This window comes from Petromyzon marinus, chromosome 3, assembly GCF_048934315.1.
Source record: "Petromyzon marinus isolate PM22_M1 ecotype Great Lakes invasive population chromosome 3, UKy_Petmar_22M1.pri1.0, whole genome shotgun sequence".
Classification (NCBI taxonomy): Eukaryota; Metazoa; Chordata; class Hyperoartia; order Petromyzontiformes; family Petromyzontidae; genus Petromyzon; species Petromyzon marinus.
The window spans coordinates 1,370,366-1,383,427 of record NC_133669.1 but is presented as its reverse complement, the minus strand read 5'-3'; the positions used below and the strand labels follow the sequence as shown (position 1 = coordinate 1,383,427).

Sequence of the window (13,062 nt, the reverse complement as noted above, 5' to 3'; positions counted from 1 at the left end):
GCTCGCACGAAAACATTGAATTGGCCAAAATTCAAGCTCTCAAATTTAGTTTTCACATTGACTGCCTTGCAATGAACATCTCTTCAGTAGGGCCCATGGGATAGTAACACTACCTCCGAGCGCAGATAGGTCATTTGCAGGGATCTCAGCAGTAGTCCTGTGATATCACCTTCCACAGGCCATTTCTTAGTGCGGGGTAATTCACTGCCCTTTGAGAGTTTCAAATACATTTTCCGGCACTTGACATCGACAACTGATGGGTTAATTGGAATCGAATTGGGGGGTGGGGGAGAGAAAAAAATAAAGCGGTGACCTTGTGGGCAAATGAGGGCCCCGCCCCCCCAACTCAAGCGACTTATTTGTGTAGAGGTCGAGAATTTCATTTATAATGGCACATTCCTGCTTGCTTAAACGTCGCATTCCCGCTACAGGTAGTGGTTGTGTTTGAAGCGGTTAGAGAATGTCTCATCCCTCTAATGAGCCTCGGGGGTAGTTCTACGGTATCCGCGCCGCCCGTAAAATGCCAGAAATTCGCGCGAGGTTGATCCTAACGATGGCATGAAATGTACCGTCACCAACGAACGAGCGTATTTTTTGTTCCCCACGGAGATGACAACAAAACCATGTAGGTTTTTTTTTTTCCCCGGTCGCGCTGCACGGCCCTTCGATGTGTTCAAGGGTTTGCGCCTACCGCGAGTTTTGGTCGGCGCGATGTCCGACGTTTCGCTCGACGAGCTTCTGCAAGGAAGGCGACAAAGTGAGCTGCGCAAATTCCCCTTTCTGAAGAAGCCCCCCCAGAGCGTGGAGCGAAACGTGGGCACGTCCACGCCGAACGACGACACGCAACGTAGACATATACTGTACATATACCTGTAAGTAAATAGGGGAGTTATTTCATCAAATCAAGCCAAAGGTTATCCAAGCTCAAACGAGAGTTGGCTCTCACCGTTTATCTCCCCTGGCGGCCCGGAGCCGGTGGTGGAAAAGCCGCATTCCTGTGGAGGAAGCCGAAAACCGCAGAGCCACGATGGTCCTTCTGTCGATCCACTGCTGGATGGGGGCCTCCCCGTGCCGTGCGGCCCACGGGGGTCATTGGAACCCGCTTCACCGTACCGTGGAGGTGGGAAGCATAGACGTGGGAGCACAGAAGTACTGCACAGCAATGGGTTTTGCTCCACCACCCTGTTTGTGCGCGGTGGTCATGCATCCAAGCGGTGGTGACGCATTCAACCCCACTTAGCTTCCGAGAGAAGATGAGATTGGGCGCATTCCAGGTGATCTCATCATAGGTGGCGCTCCGATGATAAAACGGAGGACTGTCCCCCTATGTCGATGAATCAATGTCAATGACAGAGGACAGCAATCTGTGTTAACACGTGCAGGCACTGCGAGGAGGGCCCACAGGTTGTGGATTTGAAGACGTTTGCCGATTGGCGCCACGTTGCAAGTTCAACACAGTTTGTTGGAAAGGGTGAAAACGTGTGATTTTAAAAATTGGTCCTGATCGCTTGAGATATGATTTAAAGGGGTCATGTTCATCACATGCGCTAAATGTGAGACTTGCTCACATCATCTTATTTTCTTTCAGCTGTTTTGAGCTGGTGGTCTAGACAAGGATGAGAGCATTGAACATGCCACGTGGTGGCCACATGACATGCATGCAAGAGCACGATGGGAGTCCTGCTGTGTGTGAGCAACAGCAGGCGCAGCAGCACAACAGGCCCAGTAACACCGTCCCACAATGGAGTCACCACGCGCGCAGGCCAAGTGCAGTAATTGTCCAGCTGATTATAATCGAGATTTAAATTGGGCCAAATATGTAAGCTGTGGTCAGGAATCAATTTCGGGTATCTAAAGTTCGTAGGTCACTGCGCTAACCACTGCACTAGCGTTCCACTCCCAGCTGCGCCAGCCCACAATGACCCGCTCGCTAAAGTGTGTCCAAAGCGGCAAGTGGAAGCCTTCATCCAGCAGTGGATTGACAAGGTAGAGTAATGTATACGTGATGGTCTGGTGGCCTAGCCACACAGTACCAAAAAGACAAAAGCCACTTCAGATTTGTGCCCATCGGGTCAAGGCTGATCGCCAGAGTGCAACTCATTGTAATTAAAGATGTCACATTCATTGGGAAATCTTCCAAGACACTCCCATCGAGTTGACTCGATTGACTCCGTTTCGGAGCAAGTGCCTGCAGGCACATTTTGAAAAAAAGATTCATGGCAAAAACTAGAAAGAAAAATCACGCAAACCCCCCAATATTTTTTTTGCGTCTCACAAAGAAACCTCCGACATGATTTACTTTGAGCTAAAGAATATTATTGTAGGCTTTATTCTTATCCTCAAAGTTGCAACAATTTGACAAGTGAAAGGTCCCTCCTCGGGGTGAGAGTTGCATATTACAAAAGGCAGCTCCTCTAACAAGACACTCTGCAACTAAGATTAATGGCTATGTGCTCAGAGGTGACATATTACCGCGCTCCGAATTGGCTCATGCATGCAGACAAGTTTGAAACATTGGAAAGGTCAGACGGCATGCTCAAATGCACCTCCTCGTGTGCATTCATCAACGCAGCACTTAACCCTTCAGCCCACCAAATTATTTCATTTTGTCGGGCACATGATTCCCCCACCCCACGTGTGTTTTGGACAATTAGACCGAATGACCGAATTAAAGAGCGCACCTTTTTATTTTTAGCGGTGACCGTGCGATGCGCGTGGCCGTCACGTGGCGCGGCATTCGCGACGTCCGCGCGGAAAGCGGCTGCCGCTGCCGCCCGGCGGGGAGCGGCGGCGCAGCGGTCGGCGCGCTTGCGCGAGGAGCACGGCCACCCGAGTTCGAGTCACGCTCGCGGCCGACGTCGGTGACGATTACCCGAAGCGGCCCCGGGCCTCTCCTGGTTTGACCCGGCCTCAAGCGAGTGACTTTCGCGGTGCGTAAACATCGCCGCTGGGGAGGCAAAAGGCGGCCGGCCGTGGCGTTGGCCGCTCAGCCCCCTCGTGCGCCATGCCTGGCCCTTCAGCACTCACCCCAAAAGCCTGTAAAGGCTGTACGGGGGATCTTTGCCTTTGCGGCCGTCAAGCATCGCAGCCTGCGCGACGTCTCCCGTACCTCCGATTTCTTCCCCCGCACCTCCGATTAGCACGGTTGGCTACGTACGGTGCGAAATAAGTTTAACGTGCGCACGTGCGTGCGTACATACAAAGTGGTTGCCGCTGGAGCCTGGCACAGGGCGCCGCAAACTCTCTCGTCTCCCGACGGGGCGGCCGACGGGCAGCGCGGGCTTGTCTGCCGCGATGCACGGCTCAGACACGTGGCCAGTGACAAAACGCACCAGGCAAACGTGGAAAAGTGCGCAAAAAAAAGAGCGTGGGCAGACGCATCCTTGGGATTGCACGGAGAGACAGAAAGAAGAACGTAAAGATAGATAAATAACGTGCATGTGTGCGCGGGGGGGGGGGTATGACATCATCAACACCGTTAATAAAACTAAGCCGACTTGGGGCTTGGGGCAGGAGGCATCGCGAGAAGGGACGGTGGCCGTGGCCAAGACTGATAATGGAGCGGCAGCCGCAGAACGGAACGCGCCCGGGCAGGTCGCCCACCGTGGAGGTGGAGCGACGAGCTCGGTTTGCGGCGCTGGTTGCTCGCTGGATTATTAATTATTGCAACGCGGGGATCGTGAGAGGTGGCGACGGCTTTGGAAGGCCTTCGTCCAGCAGTGGATTGACCATGGCCGATGGTGGTGCCATAAAGGGTGTGGGTTGCCCGCCGGGGTCTGTGCGTGTCACTCGCAGTGCGTATCAGCAGGCCGAGACATCCGCTGTAAGCAGAGCAGCCGTGCTCAGGGCTGAGGCGGAGGAACGCACCTGTGGCTGAAAGGGTTTAGCATTTGTATTCAAGGTGGACAGGCAAGGAATAGAATGCGCGGCTCTCTGCGGAAAACCATCTCGACGCCCAGGTCACTCCGTGTTGTTGATTTACGTTGCCTCTGGCAAGGGACGATATTACTGAAGTCAGAGCAAATTGCATCCGGCCTGGTGGCTTCAGCGGTTTGGGGGTTGACTCGGCCAATCAACCCTCCCTCTGGGGTCAATAAAACGAGTACCCTTTTGTGGGGAAGTCATTTGGTCGGCTTATGGAGAGATTTGTCCCTACCATTCCCTACCATAGGAACTTGGAGTTTCCACCTCTGGCTCAGAGCTACCGTCTCAACGCTCATTTGAGCAAGAAACCATATGCGACTTGTATTTACCGTAGCACGGAGCCTGGCAATAAAAACAAAAATACTTCTCGAACTGTGCAATGTCACGGTGGCACAACGGTCTCCCGGCTGGTGCTTTATTGAAACTCTACACCGGTGCCATGCAGTGGGCCTCCGCTACAACCCTCGCGTGCATCCACGTGGAGCCACTGACAGACACCGTAGCCCACGAGGTAACGAGCCATAGGTCTCCCTAATAGCGGGGCTAAGCTCACCTTTCTTGGAAACTGCTGCTATGCGGAATCTGAAATGGAACGGCGTGGGATTTTCGTGAAATTCGCCGCTGGGCACATTAATCACCGGTAATGGTGGCTACGCGTGGCAGCGATGGTCAATTGTAGATAGGCAGAATCCTCGCCTCCGCAGGGGACCCGTTTGGGAAGAAGCAAAGCCCATTTGTTTTATGTTCCAAAAAGATATATAAGCCGTCACGTTTTTAAGTTTTCCCTGATTTTCGCACACACACGCTCACATCGGACATCGAGGTGGGGGGAGGGTCACGGGGGCAGCGGCATTGGCCGTGTTTATTGCTGTGGGAGGAAGAGGAGGGTTGCACGGTCACGGGTTGTTGTTTTGTTGTTGCCGGGTGCCTCAAAGGCGCCGAATGCGATACCCGGGCCGGGCAGCCGCAGATTGGAGCCCAGGCTAAAGCAGCAGCTGACGAAATCCATGCCAGGCTGTTGTACAAGAGCACTGGCATACGTGCCAGAGGGTGCATTCTCAGACCGTTGCGTACGTTTTTAAAAGTTTCCTGCCTGCATTTGCTGGAAAACAGCGCGATATCGAGCATACTTGTGGTCTGGCACACAATTGCAAAATTTCTGAAAATCAATGCGCTTTTTACATATTTCTTGGAAGAAGCCCGTTGATCCTTACACGATGCGGGGCCGTGTTTTCGCAAGTGGGCAGTGAATTGCAGCAAAAGGGGGTAGCTGGCACACGGCCGAGGCCACCGCATGTACCCAGCAAAAGTGAAGCTTTGCAAATTTAACCCGGGCCAGGGGTTTGTTTCTACCTTGAGGCCCCACCGAATGTCACGGTCTGGAAGGGAACAAAAAAAAACCCCATCCAAAGTCACTACAGATTAGACGGTGTGTTTTGTGACGACGCTGCCGCAGTTATCACACTTGGTTTCCAAGGTCGCCGGTTCAATCTCCCGGCACGGCAGTTCAAACAACGGTGCCGGTTTCTTAAATCCTCCCCCCGCCCATCCCCGCTCCGACTCTGTCCGCTGAGCAGCAGCAGGAACGCATTCACCGCCGTTCCTCGATGGGCAGGTCGCGCGTGCGGTGGGGTAAAGTGTGGGTTGCTTCCACCCCTTACGAGATGTAAGAGTCGGCCAAATACACTCCAGAGTCCGGAGGGAGCCGACTCTCTTCGAGCTCCCGCTAGCGGAGCACCCTTCCGCCGGCAGCGGCTTAAGCAGGCAACTGCAGTGCTGCGCCTTTACCTTTGTATATTGGCGCAAACCACCCCCCCCCCCCGCCGCCAACAACACGGGCGGGGCAGCGCCCACGTGATCCTCCGGGCGGTGTTCACGCTGTGTCCTTGCGCTGATGAGGTTTTTCTCACCGAGGTGGAGCGGCAATTTCACACAATCGCTCTGACCCACGGCGGGCTGCCAGACGCTCCGAGGTCGGGGGAAGAGAGAAGCTCGGCGCAGCTAACAACAAAGCACGGCGGCGACGATACACACTCGACCGCTGTGGACGTTGCCTTTAAAGGGTTTGCTGACGCAGCACTATCACAGTTGTTAATTGGAATGCCAGTGTTTTAAATAGCGAGTTGAAGGGAATTAGACAGAGTAAATGAGCGGATGGTTAATTTTAATCGTGAGATTTTTTTAAATTTTTATTTCCAAGCAGATTAAATGCTGGCTAACTGTTTTTCTGTAATAATCTTCATCAGCAGCAACCACGTTGAATCCACTGCTGGATGAAGGCCTTCCAAAGCCGCTGCCACCTCTCACGATCCTGCGTTGCTGGAATCCACCGAGCGCCTGCATGTGATGCCGATTTCACCGCTCCATCTCCACGCTGGAATTTTCTCTCTGACGCGTTCCACTCCCCGGCTTGCGACTGCACCACACAATTGGCCCATCGCCCCTTCCAATGTTAACGTCCATGTGTACTTAACAATATAATCACCACTGGCCATGAACTATCCACTGCTGGATGAACTTGACACAACTCATGAATACTAAAATAAAGCTACACTTTCTCATTGCAAGCATTTTCAACGGACATCTGTCAAACATTGTTTTGTGATTGTGCAGTGCGAGAGAAAGAGACGACAGCGTGGCTGGCCATGTGTTGACCGTTAAAACAGTGCTCACACTGTGCAGCGCGTGTGTGTATATGCGCGCACACACTTGCCCCTCTGTTAAACGTTCCCAATGTTTATCCCGGAATCTCAGAAAACTCCCGCTCACCATCTGCATATCGTGCCCCTAATGTGGTGCGTGAAAGGGGCGTAATTATCTAATTAATTTGGACCACAGATTCGGGGAAAGCCGGGGCACATCGGCGGGGAGTTCTGCATTCTCAGCTGCCCCTCTCCTCTCTCTCTCTCCTCGCCTCTCGCGGACAAAACTTCTTCTCCGCGTCGTCGCTCGGACCGCCCGTGCGGCAAGCAGCGAGTAAAACGCTGCGAGCCGATGTCAAGTGGCAAGCTAAGGCCCCCCCCCCCACCCGCCTTGCGTAGCTAACAGAGACAAGCGCTGTTAGCTAGCGAACAACGATCGCGCATTATAAGACGTGCTTCCACACCGCCAGCCCCCCACCCCACCTCTCTCTATACTTGAACCCAAAAGTTGCACTGTCCCGAGTTCGAAACCCGCCGTATACGATCAATAATCAGTGGTGAAAATTTGAACCGGCCCTTGGCCTCCCCTGAGTCGACGCAGCCTTAAATGAGTGCTTTGTGCGGTATGTGTAAACAGCAGGGAGACGAGAGGTGACCAGGCACGGTGCTGGCCACCCACCCCCTCGAGTGCGGTGCATCTCTTCGTCGGTGCTCGCTCACAATATTTTCAGCCTGTTCATGACCTGGATTTACAAAAACTATTCTCATCAGGATAATTCGCTATTTTAGGCCGGGATGACGCACGAGAAGGCAGTGTGACAGGCACCATGCCCAGCCACCTTCGTCTCCCCAGCGCTGCTGTTTACACGCCAGCGGAGGGCCAGGAACTGGTTCTGATATTGCCCACTGCTGCCTGAGAATTCAACTCAGGCGGTCGGGTTCGTCGCGCATTGTGCTACCCGATACACCACCGGCGCAAAACACTAACGGCAGCAGCAGCCAGCATTCGCCACTAAGTGGCTGCGACGTCGCCACGGCGCTCGTGCCAGGCTGGGTGCGCTTTGAGGCGCTGCACGCCCCCCCCCCCGTTGCTCAGCTCGCCCACGGACGCAGTCTTGCCCAAAGTGCGTCTCATTTCAAAGTCGGCATCGTCATTAGAGGCACGCAGCGACCACGCGCCGGACACTGGCTCCATGAACCCCGGGAGCCACCACCAGCGCGCCTTGATCCGTCTCTGTGAGCCTCGAGCGTTCACGCTGAAGCGTCAGATTACCCAACATGCCGTACACTGTTCGACCGCACAGCATTAATAACAGTCCTCTCTTTATAGCCTCGTTGAGTCTCACTAATATTTCCGGAGGGTACTGCAGTCGTGGGCAATGTTACCGCTCTGTTTGCAATTCCAGTTGAGTGCCTGCAGGTAATCCCTCTCAGCATTGGGATATTTTGGCCAACACCAATTCCATTGCACGTTTTGTTTGTTGTTGTAGCTACAGGAGGAAATCAGAGAACCTGGAGGAAACCCGCGCAGAACAGGAGGCGAACATACAAACTCCACACAGAAAGGCACCTCAGTCGGGACTCGAACCCAGGCCCCTTGTTGCCGTGAGGCACGAGTGGTACCGCTGCACTGCCACCCTGCTGCTTGCACTGTGAGTTCGTGCTCCTCAAACACAAGGTGAGTGTGCTTCAAGGTTGCGCTGCCTAGCAGCAAGCCACAGCAGGATTACATCATCCGGTGTCTGTGTGCATGGGGCCACTGCTGCACATGTTAGCTCACTCATGTGTATATTATGCTTTTTTAAAGTATTTACTTAAGGCCCCTTCAGTGGCATGACCAGGAATTACCAAAGAGAGGGGGAGTACAAAGCAGAGTGACTCTATTTCTGAATAGACCAATCACGCGGCGGCGTTATTTCTGAATTCGCCAATCACGCGGCGCCATCGACACGCAACCGCTCCTGTCCCCGGTGTCGGCAACAGCAGCAATCGCAGCCCATTCACGCGTCATCAGCGAAGGAGCACTCGTGGCATCAGCTATATTCAGTATCAACAAAACCCATGGGCAGTGCAAGGGTTAAGGCGCAGCCCTGCAATTACTCGCTCAGGCCACTGCTGGCGGAAAGCCCTCCACTCGAGGCAGCTATAGAGAGCCCTTATAGAGGGCGCCTGGCCATCTCTCCCACACTGGGCAGGCATTTTGGATAGAGGTGGGAGGTCACGCATGTTAACAACTTTCTATAAGTAGCCTTGGCACCGTTCTCATAGCTCAAGGCTATCAGGAAGGAAGTCTCCGCTGTCAATCACAGACAGTCTGTGATAGTTTAAGTCACGGTGGTGAGAAGATAAAATCCTTCGCCTGGTATACAGGAGGTCGTGGGTTCGATCCCGACCCCGACACCTGCTGTATATTTGGAGTTGGCATGTCTCTCTCCTCGTGGTCGTGTTGATTTTTATCCAGATGCTTGGGTTTTTCCCTCTACATTTTTTTACAGCAGGCACGCAATGGCCCACTCTTTTCGGACGACGCCCGGGGATCTTTATCGACCACGATGAAGCGGTTAGCCGCGTGTTCTATTTTGCATTCACCCGGGAGCTCGAACCGCAAACCTCTGCAACGAGCGGCACTACCGCTGGCCCAGGTCACCCATCCTCCCGCGGAGGTCACGCATTTGTCCGTTCATTCACGGTCAATCACCGCGAATCGTGGGCAGGCAGCCCGCGGGCGTCCGCTATGCATCTCGTCAATTGTTTCCACTTTCCTCCGTATTGTGCCAATACGCTTGAGCAGCAGCACACATCTTGCTGGCACCAGTCTCTCGTGTCGTCGTCTAGCCACGATTCACGGCGCTTCATCCTAACAACTCGAAGAACTTCCCAATCGACTGCAGTTGTCCACGGTTGGGCACGGTCTCCCCATCAACAAACAACCCAGGCGCCTCGTCCGTCGCTGCTGCTCCCTGGGTCTCTCCATCTCTCTCTCTCTCTCCACAGCCTCCGCACATTCTTTCAGAGTGTGCACAGAGCGGGCCAAGTGGCCAGGAGGCTGAGCAAACAACGGCGCTGATAAGTGCTGGGCTTTTTGCAACCAGGCGCCTCGTGAAGAGCGCTTCACTTTATCCTCGCTGCTGACCGAGGCTCAACAAGTAAACGGGTTCCAGGGCGGTAAGAGGCAGCTGCCGTTGGCCACAGCCACGCTGGGGATAGCCGCTCGCTTTTGTTTAATCACCGTCCCGCATGATTTATGGTTGCCGATAAATTCACTTGATAACGCAAACTTAACGAGCGCTTCGCAATCTGCGCCAATTCTTTTGAACAAATGCCCCGGACTGGTCCTCGTATTTTATAGCATCGGAACGCTGCGTGTATTAAAAAAAAACGTGATTAATTTTGCGCAGCAATATTTACTGTAAAGAAATTACCCACTAATGGGAGAAATACATTTAGATATATACACATACATAGGGAAGTTTCTTCTGAGAATGTACACAACTCCAGCAGAGAAATATTTTAATTTAAAACATTACACAGCAAAGGCTGTCATAAATCATAATCGGCCCACCAGCTTGAGAAAGTACCTGTCACACACCAGATACTCATTCAGGGCCGAGTGAACTCAGAGGTGGCCCAGGACAGGGTCAGACATGTAGAATAGCAGCAACAACAACCACTACGTGCTTGTGACAGGCTAGGTGCTGTTTCAGGCCACGTTAAGGAGTGAAATACCCACTTGCATATCTAATGGACAAGTTCCAGATATTGCAACTTACCCGGGAACATTTCTGCATACATATCTGCATATATAAGAAAAACAAAATAAATCAGTTGAACCCGTAGGCTCAGCTTAAATAGATCACTCACAGATACTCTCAGTGCAGCAATGAACGAAGTCCTCCCCATGACGTGTCGGTCGCGGGGGTTTTTTTAACCATACTTCACCACTTTGGCCAGCACAGCAGCTCGGTGAAGGGGTGGGAGGGCAGCAGTGGGTTTTGACATCGCTCACCACTGATGTGAGCTGTGGCCAGGAATCGAACTTGGGCCCAACCGGGTTCGTAGCGTAGCACGCCGAGGGTTGTACCGCCGTACACACGTACAGGACATAACGTGAGACGGTACTGTATTCAAAACTAAAAACCCAACGTTGTTCCAAGAATCTGGAATGTCACTTAAGGAGGACTCAATGCATTCTCACGGCGACACCTGCATCACGCTCGTCGCCTTCCGCTGCAACAGCGGTGAACACCACGCGATCACCGCTTTGCCAAGGCCTCGCTGGGCGCCGGCATGGAGAAGCTGGAAATCCACTTCTGCGGGGCGGATCTCGTGCACATAAACGTTATTGCTCCCCCATGCTCAGCATCGGCAGGCAAGGAAGAGGCCTCTCCTCGCAAACCGTCTTCCGGAATTTTGTTATTTCATTACTTTGCGCCGTGCATCGAGCCTGTGTCAAATCCATGGAAACATTCATTATTTTTCTGGCCGAGCCGGCGATGGGCAACGCATGTCTGGGGATATTTGGGCTCATAAAGAATTCCATTATTCTGAAGATGTTGTACGGTCCGCACGGTGTGTAAATACACCTCTGTATTCATTAAAACCCACTCCTCTTTGCTGGCGGTGCGCACCCATTTGATGCCTTTCGGAATACACGTCAAAAAACAAAACCCATGAATAATTCCCGGACCCTTTGGGCCATCGAGAACGCGGCCTTTTTCTGGGAATGTTTCAATGGCGACGATCATTGAAAGTTGTGCTGCGGCAAAGGCTCGGGGATGACGGTTGGCTCGGGCGGAGGTAAAGAAGGTGAGGTCGATCGTTAGCAGCGGCCACTTCACGTCACGCTGCGGCGCGGGTAATTATTTTTAACGCAGTCAATAAAAAATGCAAATCGGCCATCTGCGACACTCGGGTCGGGCGAAGCAAAAATCTGGATTAAGAACGGTCATCAAACGAGGCTTTGCGTTTGCTCACGTCAACAGACTAACAGATGCGTACCGTTCGGACCGCTCGCGTGCGCTCCGTGACTTAACAAAGACCCTGGGCAAATTTCCATCATCGGCCAGGGGCTTCCCAAATGACCCGCGATGGTCCACTTTCCACACCGATCAGCCTTCTCCGCTCAAATACAAACCAAGTCAATTACACACTCGGCGCGCCTGATGATCGGCAACGTCGCCCCACGCGGTGTGCGGAGAGCGCTGGCTCATACGCAGATCGTCGTTTTTAATTGGAATCGGCACTGTGCGCGTCACGTGGGACACGCACGCACAAGATCTGCATTTTAATCTGCATCGGCGCCGTGTCATTTGGGGAAAAGACAAAAGGTCTCGCGTATCGCCTGCATTGCCTGTCGAGGCAAATATTGTTCTCAAGAATCTCTTCAAGGCAAAATGCCGCCCGTGAGGGCGCGGTGTGGCAAGGACCACGCTGGGGCATGCTCAGGTGCTACCAGGTGCTCACTGAATGCCGACCTGACCCGGAGGACAGGCTCGGGACCAGTCGTCGAGCCGTGGACGAGAACACACTTCCGGTCGCTGGGCTATTAGCGCAGTGCACTAACCACTGCGCCACCACTCCCCGTAAGGGACACACACACAAAGACTAAACCTCTTTCTTCATTAGAATCAGTGCTCTCGACGTCACGTGGGACACGCTGCATGCATCAGGTGCATGCAGCGCATTTCACGACCGAGGAATACTGAAGGGGAGAGAGCGGTAGCCATGGAGTGGTGCGCCGAGGTGCGTGGAGTGGCGCTGGGAGACGCCGCCACAAACCACTGGCAGTGGCCTTGGCAGAAAGAATGTGCACGCGTGTGTGTGTACGTGTGTGTACGTGTGCGTGTGTACGTGTGTGTGTACGTGTGCGTGTACGTGTGTGTGTACGTGTGTGTGTACGTGCATGTGTACGTGTGTGCGTGTGTGTGTACGTGTGTGAGTACGTGTGTGTGTACGTACGTGTGTGAGTACGTGTGTGTGTACGTGTGTGTACGTGTGTGTGTGCGTGTGTGTGCGCGTGTGCGTGTACGTATGCGTGTGCGTGTGGGTGTGCGTGTACGTGTGCGTGTACGTGTGTGTGTACGTGTGCGTGTGTGTGTACGTGTGCGTGTGCGTGTACGTGTGTGTGTACGTGTGTGTGTGCGTGGGGAGCGGCAGAGCAGTGGTTAGCGCACTGCGCCACGGGCCCTAGAAAACCCGAGTTTCGATTCCTGCCGACGGCCAACATCAGTGATGAATATCTGAACTGATCCTGGGCGTCTCCTAGGTTGACTCAGCCTTAAATGAGTACCCGGTGCGGTTTGAAAACGTCAGCATTTGGGAGACAAAGGCGGCTGGGCGCGATGCTGGAAACACACCCTCTTCCGTGTTCCGTGCCGGCCTTAATAGGTGCTCACTCACAGCACTGGTCCCCAGAGCTTGTTGAAGGCTATACGGGGGAATCTTTTTCCTTTTTGTCCTTTTTCGTTTGCGCGAGCGCTGCTGTGGGCGCACGGGG

General features: G+C 53.5%; 1 protein-coding gene and 1 long non-coding RNA gene across 15 annotated transcripts in view; one reads left to right on the top strand and one right to left on the bottom strand.

Moving 5' to 3' along the window:
* The window catches only part of LOC116951124 (uncharacterized), a 115,970-nt gene that overhangs the window by 19,715 nt on the left and 83,193 nt on the right, over nt 1-13,062 (top strand). For 10 of the 11 annotated variants that reach the window (XR_012946069.1, XR_012946071.1, XR_012946066.1 and 7 more), the window contains exon 2: nt 8,057-8,244. The exons of the other annotated variant lie outside the window; for it this stretch is intronic. Coding sequence is in view for 4 of the 10 variants with exons in the window: in XM_076072142.1 (XP_075928257.1) it covers nt 8,057-8,244 (188 nt within the window). In the remaining 6 variants the exon portion in view is untranslated. The remainder of the gene's footprint in view (nt 1-8,056; nt 8,245-13,062) is intronic. 11 annotated transcript variants of the gene reach the window in all.
* Nucleotides 1-13,062, bottom strand: part of LOC116951146 (uncharacterized) — an 83,290-nt gene that overhangs the window by 34,267 nt on the left and 35,961 nt on the right. The gene's annotated exons all lie outside the window — the stretch shown is intronic.